The sequence below is a fragment of the Microcaecilia unicolor genome, chromosome 8, assembly GCF_901765095.1.
Source record: "Microcaecilia unicolor chromosome 8, aMicUni1.1, whole genome shotgun sequence".
Lineage (NCBI taxonomy): Eukaryota > Metazoa > Chordata > Amphibia > Gymnophiona > Siphonopidae > Microcaecilia > Microcaecilia unicolor.
Window position 1 is genome coordinate 127317031 of NC_044038.1, and position 12202 is coordinate 127329232.

Consider the following 12202-nt stretch of genomic DNA (forward strand, 5'->3'; position numbering starts at 1 on the left):
CACCACAAAAATAGGGGGAAGAAAAACTTCGACCGAGGCCTAAATAGGGCCTACCCCGACGACGAAAGAAAACTTACCGGGGCAAAAACTCGAAGTACGGGAAGGGAGAAAACCATAAAGGCCTCCTCCCGACACCTTTTTTTTTTTTTGAAGAACGAAGTCGATAAACGACGCGCGAGGTCAACTTTGGGGCGCGAACGGCGAAACTTGACCGTACCGAGCGCGGACAAAAGAAGACTGGCCGGCACAAGCCGGTTCGGGCGGGAAGACGGCTGCGCATGCGCGGTGCGCATCGGCGCGTGAGGACTAGCAAAGGACTTTGCTAGAAAGTGTTCCGATTGGAGGGGCTGCCGTGGACGTCACCCATCTGTGAGAACAAGCAGCTTGCTTGTCCTCGGAGAATGCCTCCTATCCCATGAATTTAATTTTCTCAGGAGTCTCTCATGAGAAACTTTGTCAAAAGCTTTCTGAAAATGTAGATACATGACATCAATCATGTCACCTTTAGTGACATGTTAATTCACACCTTCAAATAAATTAAGCAAATTGGTGAGGCAAGACTTCCCTTGGGTGAACCCATGCTGACTCTGTCCCATTAAACCATGTCTTTTTTTTTCCAAATATTTTTATTGTTTTTTCAGTTTCAACAAAAAAAAAAACAAACAAACAACATTTGCCAAGTCTCAGACTAAGCTTTCACATACAATTCAAAACAGTTACAGATAAAGCAACCTTTCCTCCCCCCCCCCCCCCCATCCCTTCCGCACTATGGTGGTGACATAAGCATTTCTCTCTTCTGTTCGTATGGGAGCCATATCTTCTGAAACAAATTAACATGGCCTTTTCTAATTGCTGTCAACTTGGACATCTGGTATATATAATCTAATTTACGTGCCACCAGCTGCATGCCTGGTGTTTCGACCTGCTTCCAGGCCTTCGCTAGCATAATTTTAGCTGCTACAAAACACTGGATCGCTAATTTATGCCAGTGTATCCTGACTTTCGGGGGCCGAAGGTGTAATAAGCAATATCCTGCCTGACTAGGGTATGTCACCTTAACCATTGTATGAATCATCTCCAGCACCTGTGCCCAATACACCTTGACTTTTGGACATTCCCACCAAATATGCATAAACGTCCCTCTTATCCCACAGCCTCTCCAACAGTCTGCAGACATGTGCGTGTAAATTCTCTGGAGTTTTTCCGGCGTGTAGTACCACCAGTACAGTATCTTATACCCATTTTCAATTAGGGGTTGTGCTATAGATGGCTTTAACAAATATCTATACACACTCCGCCAGCTCTCATCCGAAAAGCTAGTTTGGAGCACCGACTTCCATCTCCTCACATAATATTCCTGGGGAGTTGAGAGCAGTAGCAGGGCCCTATAAAGCCTAGTCACACCGCCCCTGCCTCCTCCCCCCCTGATCGCTCTCTCGAGCACTGTTTCAGCCAACTCTAGTTCTTCCCTCGCTCGTCTGTGTATATAATTTCTCAAGCAATGATAGTATACCAGATCCTTCTCCCCCAATCCATACTCCACCTGCAGATCCTGAAATTCCCGTATTGTCCCCTTATCCCATATCTGATCTATTTTATGGAGTCCCTGCTTAGCCCACCTTTGATACACACTCTCTGATTTTCCCAGTGGGAATCCTGGAGCTCCACAGATAGCCATTTGTAGGAAATATTTCCTGTCTGGGAATGTCTGCGCTCGGATGTGGTACCAGGTGTGTAAGAGATGACCTATCCCCACCGGAGCCCGTCTAATAGCTGCCCAGAGGTCCTTCCCCGGGGCCCATAGTATAGCTCCTAAGTATCGGGTTCCTAGCCATGCTCTCTCCCAGTGTAACCATTTCTTATTATTTTCAGGGTACCATTCCGCTAGAATCCTCAACTGTGCAGCCTGATAATATAGATAGAAATTTGGTACACCCATGCCTCCCATGGTCGTGAGTTGGAACATCACCGACCTGCGCACCCCGGGCGGCCTCTTCCGCCAAATGTACGCATTTTCCTATTTAATTGTTGGAAAAACGAGCGGGGAATTGGTATTGGAAGGGCCAAGAACAGGTATAGTAGTTTGGGGAGTATCATCATTTTTATTGCATGGACTCTGCCCATCCATGATATGTTTAGACCTTCCCATCTAACTCTTCAAATAACTCCTTTATCTTTCTGGGATAGTTTGCTTGAAACATTGTCTCTACCTGATTAGTAATTTGGATTCCCAAATATCTGATGGATTTCTCTGCCCAAACGAATGGGTGAGCCCTCTGTATTTGTTCTACCTCGCCTGGAGGCGTCGTGAGGTTTAAGATTTCTGACTTGTTTGCATTAATTTTAAAGCCCGACATGCGCCCATAGTGATCCATGAGCTCCATCGCCCGCTCCAGTGATTGTCTTGGGTGTGTAAGGGTTAGTAAAATATCATCTGCAAACAGCATGATCTTGTGCTCACGTCTACCTCTGACCACTCCCCGTACCTCTTGATGGCGTCTAACCATCCTGGCTAGTGGCTCAATTGATAGTGCAAACAACAGTGGCGAGACCGCACACCCCTGTCGTGTGCCTCTGCTCAAAGAGAGCGGCTTGGTGCGTGTACCATGTATCTTAATCATTGCCAGTGGGTTAGCGTATAGCAGGCGAAGCCAAGTCAGAAATCTTCCATCTAGTCCTATCTGTTTTAGGACCGCAAACAGAAATGGCCACTCTACTCGGTCAAACGCTTTCTCTGCATCCACCGAGAACACAATCACTGGAGCTTCATCATCCCTCGCTTGTTGAATATGGAGCAGACATCTAATATTGTCAAATGTCTGCCGTCCCTCGATAAAGCCCGCTTGGTCCTCATGCACCAAGCGTGGCATTACCCCCTGTAATCTCTTAGCCAGCACTTTAGTGAATATCTTATAATCAGTATTTAAGAGCGAAATCAGTCGGTACAATCCGCAATGAAGCAGGTCCTTACCAGGTTTTAAGATCAGTACTATCTCTGCCATTCTCCAAGAGTATGGTAGTTCTCTGGCCGTTTCTAAGGAGGTCACCACCCTCAGCAACACAGGGGCCAACCATTTGGCATACATTTTATAGAACCTGACAGGGAACCCATCTGGACCAGGGGCCTTGTTATTGGGTAGATCTGCGATTGCCCTTTCTATATCTTCTAGTGTCATAGGACCTGACAGTGTTTCCAGTTCCTCATAGGCCATTTTAGGTAGGTCAGCTTCCTTCAAATACTGAGCTATCTCATTCTCAGATGCTGTCTGTTCTGACTGATACAACCTGGTGTAAAATTCCCAAAATATTTCCTGTATTTTTTTCTGTTTGAGTGTGGTGTTCTCCCAGAGCATCCTTTATGCCAGTAATGACATTCCGTTGCGCACTCTTTTTAAGCTTAAAAGCGAGTAATCTGCTAGCCCTATTCCCAAACTCAAAGTATTCTTGCTGTGTTTGCTGCATTTGCGCTGCTATTTCTGACAACTGTAGTTCATTTAATTGCGCCCTAAGCTCATGCAGCTCTGCCGCCTTTTTCTTATCTGCCGGGTCAGTTTTATGGGCTTTTTCCAGATCTGCTACTGCTCTCCTGAGAGTGGTTTCCCACTCCGCCCTGATTTTATTACAGTGGGCCTGAAGTGATATCAGCTGTCCCCTAAGTACTGCTTTAAGCCCCTCCCATATGCTGATAGGCTGTACCTCCCCCGTGTCATTAAATTTAAGGTATTCTGTTATATAGTTTTCTATGGTACTTATATTTTGCGGGTCTAATAGGAGAGCTTCATTCATCCTCCATTGCCACTGTCTTTTAGGCGCGTTTACTACCCTCATGGTTAGAACCACCGGGGAGTGATCTGACCAAGTTCTTGGTTCAATTTCCACACCACGCACTCTATCCCTTGTTGCTTCCTCACCTAGCCAGTAGTCTATCCTAGAATATGAATTATATTTTGGTGAATAATATGTAAAGTCTTTTACTGGCCCATGCCTCTCTCTCCATAGGTCCTTTAGCCCCCATCTCATCATCCACCCCTTAAGGGCCACTCTATCCTTTTTGGCATAGGTCACCTTTCCCCCCGAATTATCTATTGCTGGGTCCATTGTGAGATTCAGGTCACCTCCCACCATAAGCTGTCCCTGTATGTGTTTTTGCACGAGTTCCTCTAGTTCCTCCAAAAATTCTCCCTGTCCCTCATTTGGAGCATATACACATACCAAAGTATAGAATATACTGTATAGGGATGCCACCACCAATACATATCTGCCTAATTTGTCCCTTATTGTTTTATGTATATACCATGGGTGAGCACCAGACATAGCCACTATCACCCCCCGCGTCTTTTTGCCATCTAGACTCGACGCATACTGTATTATTGGAAAGCTTTTATGCTTCATCAAGTGTTCATGGCTTCGCTTTAAGTGGGTTTCTTGAAGAAACACCACGTCTGCTTTCAGACGCAGCATCTCTCTGAACACCTGCCTTCTTTTCTGGGGGGTGTTTAGGCCTCGCACATTCATCGTCACATACGTGCATACCGACATAGCATTCTATTTTTTTCCCCCCACCTATATATCCACCACCTAGTGCTCTCCCTCCCCTCCTTTCCCCTCCCGCCCCCCACATCTGTGTTTGACATGCCAATTTACCCAATATTGGCATGTCCATTAAAGAGGAAATCACGTCAATAACTCAGCAACCTTCAGCATACCATCACTCTGCACCACAGGGCTAGTTAACCTCAGTGTGAAACAACTCCAGTCTTTTGTTAACAATCAATCATCCCATAGGGCTATAGTCAAATGGTCATCCCATGCTCGCCGATGGGGTCATCCGCTTATCTGATAGTTGGCGTCTCAGTCTCCCCCTTCCTTGGGACACTCGCTGCCATTTCGGCCTTTCTTTCCGTGGTTGACCTGCTTTCTGCGGAGCTGTAGTAGCCTCATCTGATCCATGAGCCGCCAAATAGTCTTGTGCTTCCTCAATCGACCCCACTCTGCATTGTTTGCCTTCTTTGTAAAACATCAAGGCGAACGGATGCTGCCATTTATATTTAATCCCTGCTTCTCTCAGTTGGTTTGTTAGGGGTTTGAGTTCGCTGCGCCGCTTCAGGGTGGTGGATGACAAATCATGATAAATTGCTATGGGATAGCTATCCCACTCGATCGGTTCAGCCGCCCTAGCTTTCCGCATCACCACTTCTTTTGTTTTATAGTCTTTAAAGCAGGCCACTATGTCTTTTGGCGCATTATTTTTGCGACCGCCCAGCGCTCTATGTGCTCTCTCAATCTGTATGGATTCCGAGTCTAGTGGGCTATCCGGCTCCGAGAGCAATTGGGCCGCTATGCGTTGTACCACCACTTCGCAATTCACATAATCTGGTAATTCGGGTACGCCCCGTACCCGAATGTTAGCTCGTCGGCTTCTATTCTCTAGATCTTCTACTTTGTCTAGTAGGTATTGAGTCTCTGCCTTCTGGCCTTGCACACGTTGCTCTAGTGTGTGCAGCGTCTCCGCATTTTCTTCTAGGCCTGCCTCCAACTCCACCACGCGGCTGCCTAGTTCGGCCATTTCTCCCCGAAGCTCCGCACCTAAGGCAGCTATATCTTGGCGTACCTCTTTTAGGTCTTTTAAATCTGTGCGGATCTCCTGGAACCAGTTGCAGAGCTTTGCCTAGACTTCTTGTTGTGGTGCGTCCGCCACTCCGCCCTCTAGGAGAGCTGAGACTTCGTGGTCGGTCTTCTGACTCGCGCCATTTTCTTCCTGCTGCTGCATCGTCTTGGCGTTTAAACGCAAATGCCTGCAAATCAGCTGTTTTGGCGCTTCCAGATGTCATCGTCCCCTGCGCTCCGCTTTCACACCGCTTTTCCTTCGGGGTTCGCCTTACAGCGTGGTGCAGATCGCGCCTATAATTAAAGCTTTGCGGTTGCTGGTTCGGGAGCTATCGTTTCAAGCCACCATTTGCAATGCTGACGTCACTTCCTCCCCATTAAACCATGTCTGTCTATATGTTCCATAATTTTATTCTTTAGTTTCCACTATTTGGCTCAGCCTTGACATTTATTTTATTTATTGCATTTATATCCCACATTTTCCCACCTCTTTGTAGGCTCAATGTGGTTTACAATACAGCATGAATAGTGGGACTACATGTGGAAGTATACATTTAGTAATCGCAGAAGTGTTTTGGGTACGTGATAATGAAAACATGGCTTACAGGTCTGTAATTTTCCAGATCACCCTGGAACTCTTTTTAAAAATCAGTGTTAAATTGGCCACCCTCCACTCTTCACATACTATGGACGATTTTAACAATAGGTTACAAATCACTAACTGCAGATCAGCAATTTCCATGTTTTGAGTTCTTTCAGTACCCTAAGGGGTATACCTTCTGGTCCAGCTTGAAAGGAGCAAGCTCTCTTTCACTATATCAACATTACTTTTTATGGGTAGATGCAGTTAAACGGGTATTTGACATTTAACATCCTATTTGACAAGGATTCTAAGACTTTGGATCTGGTGAGGAAAAAAAATTTTTTTCAGGCTGCATTGCTTTCTCTTCATTTACTTGTGGTTCTGTGCAGATGCATAATTAGGTGGAGCTCAGGCAAGTTGTAATCAACTTTCCGTGATATTCTGGGGTGGTCTGTGTTTTCTTTCTTCTACAGAAAGACGTAGAAGCATCAAAATTCAATCAATATGCAGACAGGTGTTTAAACTAGAAAGAGGGGTTGATGGAAGAGACCAAGTTTAAGATGTCACCCATAGCTCAACCATTCAAGTAATGGAGAAAATAACAAAAAATATGATCTTAACACACTCAGCAACAAAGAGGAAGAGGATACCACAATAAAAACTGTACAAAATGCAAGCAAACCAACTACAATTAGGGGAAGGCTATAAGCATATATGCTCACAGTCTAGGTCCTTCAGAAAATGGAAGAAGGAACCGACTGAAAATAAGAAACAGCATAAGGAATGTCAAGTCAGATGCAAAGCGCTGATTAGGAAGGGTAAGAGGGACTTCAAAAAAAAGATTGCATTGGAGGCAAACACACAGTAAAAAAAATTTATTTTAGGTATATTAAAAGCAGGAAGCCGGCAAAAGAATCGGTTGGATCGCTAGATGATCAAGTAAAAGGGGTGATCTGGGAAGACAAAGCCGTAGTGGAGAGATTAAATGAATTCTTTGCATGTCTTCACAGAGGAAGATTTGGGTGGGATATCTGTGCCAGAAATGGTATTCGAACCTGACGAGTTGGAGAAACTTTATGAATTCTCTGTAAACCTGGAGGATGTAATGGGGCAGTTCTACAAACTGAAGAGTAGCAAAGCTCCTGGACCAGATGGTATTCATCCCAGAGTACTGATAGAACTGAAAAATGAGCTTGCGGAGCTATTGTTAGTAATATGTAATTTATCCTTAAAATTGAGCGTGGTACCGGAAGATTGGAGGGTGGCCAATATAACACCGATAAAAAAAAAAAAAAAAAAAAGATTCCAGGGGAGATCCAAGAAATTATAGACGGTGAGTCTGACGTCGGTGCCGGGCAAAATGGTAGAGACTATTTAGAACAAAATTACAGAGCATATTCAAAAGCATGGATTAATGAGACAAACAAGCTCATTTTCAAAGCACTTAGCCTCCCAAAGTTCCATAGAAACCTATGGAACTTAGCCTCCCAAAGTGCTTTGAAAAATATGCCTCAAAGTCAACATGGATTTAGTAAAGGGAAATCTTGCCTCACCAATCTACATTTCTTTGAAGGGGTGAACAAACCTGATGTAAATTTTTGACCCTCGCAGCCGGTCCTCTAAGGGTCCCTCCCCCCCCCCCCCCCCAACCGTTCTTCTCATTTTATCATAGTCTCCTTTTTTTAAAGTTTAAACACTAACGTATTTGATTTCCTATGTATACTTACTTCAAAGCTAATATCAAATCCGATCATATTCTGATCACGGTTATCAAGCGGCCCCAGCACCATTACCTCCCGCACCAGATCATGCACTCCACTAAGGATTAGGTCTAGAATTTTTCCTTCTTTCGTCAGCTCCTGTACCAGCTGCTCCATAAAGCAGGCCTTGAGACCAGACTCTGACAGGTGTAGAAGGTATTCAAGCAGGATCTGTGTAGGACAAGAGCGAGGATCTAGGGCCTTGCTGTCACACCAGACAGCAAACCTCCTCTATTTAAAACAGTAACACTTCTTCGTGGAATCTTTTCTGGAAGCAGACTCGGGAGACACCCTCAGAGAGACCCATGGAGGCGAAGTCTACGCTCTTAACATCCAGGCCGTGAGGGCCAGAGACTGGAGGTTGGGATGCATAAGCGCCCCCTCATTCTAAGTAATGAGGGTTGGAAAACACTCCAATATCCACGGTTCTTCAGAGGACAACTTCAGAAGAAGAGGGAGCCAAATCTGACGCGGCCAAAAAGGAGCAATCAGAATCATGGTTCCGTGGTCTTGCCTGAGTTTCAGTAAAGTCTTCTCCACCAGATGTAAAGGAGGATATGCGTACAGAAGGCCCTTCCCCCAATGGAGAAAGGCATCTGACGCTAGTCTGTCGTGGGCCTGAAGCCTGGAACAGAACTGAGGGACTTTGTGATTGATCTGAGTGGTGAAAAGATCCACCAAGGGGGTGCCCCACACTTGGAAGATCTTGCGCACTATGCCCAAGTTGAGTGACCACTCGTGAGGCTGTATGATCTGCTCAGTCTGTCGGCCAGGCTGTTTATGCCTGCCAGATACGTGGCTTGGAGAAACATGCCGTGATGGTGAGCCCAAAGCCACATCTGGCACTCGCACCAGAAGGCTCTGGCAAAACTGTTTTTATTTTGCTTGCAAAATGCCGATTCCTGGGCCGACGCAGACGTCGACCCACATGTGAGAACAAGCAACCTGCTTGTACAGGTATCACAATATCTGGTTCTCAAAAACGAGAAAAACCTTGTTAAGACCTTGATCAACAATATTGGGGCTTAAATCATTTGTAGCCTCATTTCAATGTGATTGGTCAAAAAAAGTCATCATCGGTCAAGGAAAACCTCACCAAAAAAAGTTGTCAGGCAGATCAAAAAAAAAAATTTTTTTTTTAAACTTTGTCCGTCTAAATTTCTACCAACAACAAAAAATGAAAATACTCAGCTTGAGTTGCACAGCAAATAACTTTGCTGTAAGCGGATTTCTCTGTTTCACAGGGTCAAAATCTGTAGAAGATAGCCTCTGTAGGCATTTTCTAACAATGACTTTTTTGACTGATCACAATGATTTAAGCCCCAAAATTGTTGATCAAGGTCTTAAGGTCTTTTTCTAATTTTTGAGTACCAGATATTGTGATACCTGTATTTCCTACATATTTACCATAGTATGCATTTATAATAGTTCTACAAATTCTTTTTTTATATATGGTATTTAGATCCCCTTTTTTCTTTTGTTGTTTAAACTTTTCACTGTAGGATACAGGACAATGGGCTAGATGGACAATTGGTCTGACCCAGTATGAATACTCATGTTCTTATGAAACTAGTGTGGGGTCTTTGGCATATAAATTAATGGTTTGAATAACCCATGAAGTAAAAAAGTAGGAAACTGTTATATCACTTTCCTATTGTGACATATTCTCCTCTGAATGGCCCCCTCCGTGTTTTTGACCCCCAAAATCTGCCTGTGTAATAAACTAATGTACCCCCCCCCCCACCAAAAAAAAGCCACGACACACAATCTTGAGGTTTCAATATTTTTATGGAATTGTCATATTGAAAAAATTTTTTTTTACACATCCAGAATGGATCAATGGAGAATTTATGAGGGACTGTTTTTCTGTAAAATGAGAACCAAGATCAAGTGTCTAAGAGTGGACCAGATAGGTAACTGTTTACAATGAACTGTAGACCAAAGATGAAAATGACGGTTTGGTTTATATAATTAAAAATTCCAAATATTTTATCTGAAATTCTGCAACAGATCTGGCCATTCATTAAAAAGCAGGCCCTATTAGACAAAAACTACTTGAAATAATGAAACGCAGTGCTGTTGGTACACGTGTAGCTGTCATTCTTCCACTCCCAGTGTTCTCTCTGTGTTAACACCCATCATCCAAATCCACCTCTTCCTCACACATCTAAATCTACAACATGGTTTTAATAAAATGCTTCAATATGTCAGGTTTTAAAAATAAATGATTGCACAGCTGAAATGAAAGCTGAACAACATTTTTCATACAGCATGAATTACATTTTGCAAATGAAAATAGTTAAGATCAACATTTCACTAAATCAATTCAGTAAAGAAATTATATATAGAATACTGCAAAAATACAGTAAATGACGAAATTTTGCCTAGCTCTGCTCAGGAAAGGACCATCTTCACTCCCAAGCTTCCAATGTCACCTCTTCCATAGTCTTGGCAACCTTTTATTGTTTCTCTTCCTTCTGATCTTCTTTGTGATCTGCACTTCCTGTACTCTCTCTTTCAGATGCCATCTAGTAAAGTATAATAAGCAACATTTGTGAAAGGTTGTGAAGCATCACCTCCTCAGAAACAAGTTATTTCACATAAGACCAGTTTAAGTCAAACTAAATTGTCAGCTTATTGGTTAAGTCTGACTAGGATCTATAACTTCCTAAAGGAAACACATTAACCGGCCAATTTTCAAAAATGCAGAGGCACTCAATATATCTCCCTTTGACTTGAGTGGGGCTGAGCATGCATATTTAAGCATCTATTTTCACAAGGCTCCTAAATTTAAGGGACCTAGAAGTGGGTGTGACCAGAATGAAGTAAAAAAGTTGGGCACTTAGCACCTAACCAGCACCAGTCCCCTAACTTAGGTGGAATGAAGAAGCAGGGAAAGGTGATGGTATTCTAGAATATAGCATCACCATCAAAATTTTGAACTTAATCCTAGCAATAACTGACAGCCAAAGTTGCTCATAAAGCAAAGGAGTAACATGGTCAAAACATATTTTGAATCAAGTGCAGCTGTTTCAACTGATACTGGAGACAGCCTGCCAGTAAAGAATTACAACAGTCAATATGACTGACCACTACAGAGTATGGCGAGCATGATCTGGTGCGGGAGGTAATGGTGCTGGGGCCGCTTGATAACAGTGATCATAATATGATCAGATTTGATATTAGCTTTAAAGTAAGTATACATAACAAATCAAATACATTAGCATTTAACTTAAAAAAAAGAGGAGACTTTGATAAAATGAGAACGGTGAAAAAAAAAGTTTAGAGGAGCGGCTGCGAGGGTCAAAAATTTACATCAGGCGTGGATGCTGTTCAAAAACACCATCCTGGAAGCCCAGGTCAAATATATTCCGCATATTTAAAAAGGAGGACTGAAGACCAAACGACAGCCAGCATGGTTAAAAAGTGAGGTGAAGGGAGCTATTGGAGCTAAAAAGAAAATCCTTCATAAAATGGACGAAGGAACCAACTGAAAGTAATAAGAAACAGCATAAGGAATGTCAAGTCAAATGCAAAGCGCTAAGGAAGGCAAAAACACATAGTAAAATGTTTTTAAGGTATATTAAAAGCAGGAAGCTGGCAAAAGAATCGGTTGGACCGCTAGATGACCGAGGAGTAAAAGGGGCGATCAGGGAAGACAAAGCCGTGGCAGAGAGATTAAATGAATTCTTTGCTTCGGTCTTCACCGAGGAAGATTTGGGTGAGATACCGGTGCCGGAAATGGTATTTGAAGCTGACAAGTCATAGAAACTGAATGAATTCTCTATAAACCTGGAGGATGTAATAGGGCAGTTCTACAAACTGAAGAGTACCAAATCTCCTGGACCGGATGGTATTCATCCCAGAGTACTGATAGAACTGAAAAATGAACTTGCGGAGCTATTGTTAGTAATATGTAATTTATCCTTAAAATCGAGCATGGTACCAAAAGATTGGAAGGTGGCCAATGTAACACCGATTTTTAAAAAAGGTACCAGGGGAGATCCAGGAAATTATAGACCAGTGAGTCTGACGTCGGTGCTGGGCAAAATGGTAGAGACTATTAAGAACAAAATTACAGAACATATTCAAAAGCATGGATTAATGAGACAAATCCAACAGGGATTTAGTGAAGGGAAATCTTGCCTCACCAATCTACTACATTTCCTTGAAGGGGTAACAAACATGTGGACAAAGGTGAGCCGGTTGATATTGTGTATTTGGATTTTCAGAAGGCGTTTGGCAAAGTACC

The 12202-nt window shown here is 43.3% G+C and overlaps 1 protein-coding gene across 1 annotated transcript in view; it reads right to left on the reverse strand.

Moving 5' to 3' along the window:
* Positions 1-9719: 9719 nt before the first annotated feature.
* Positions 9720-12202, reverse strand: part of HSPA9 (heat shock protein family A (Hsp70) member 9) — a 223531-nt gene continuing 221048 nt past the window's right edge. Inside the window, 1 exon segment of the mRNA XM_030211606.1 lies at positions 9720-10478. Within this exon segment, the coding sequence (XP_030067466.1) occupies positions 10410-10478 (69 nt within the window). The 3' untranslated portion in view covers positions 9720-10409.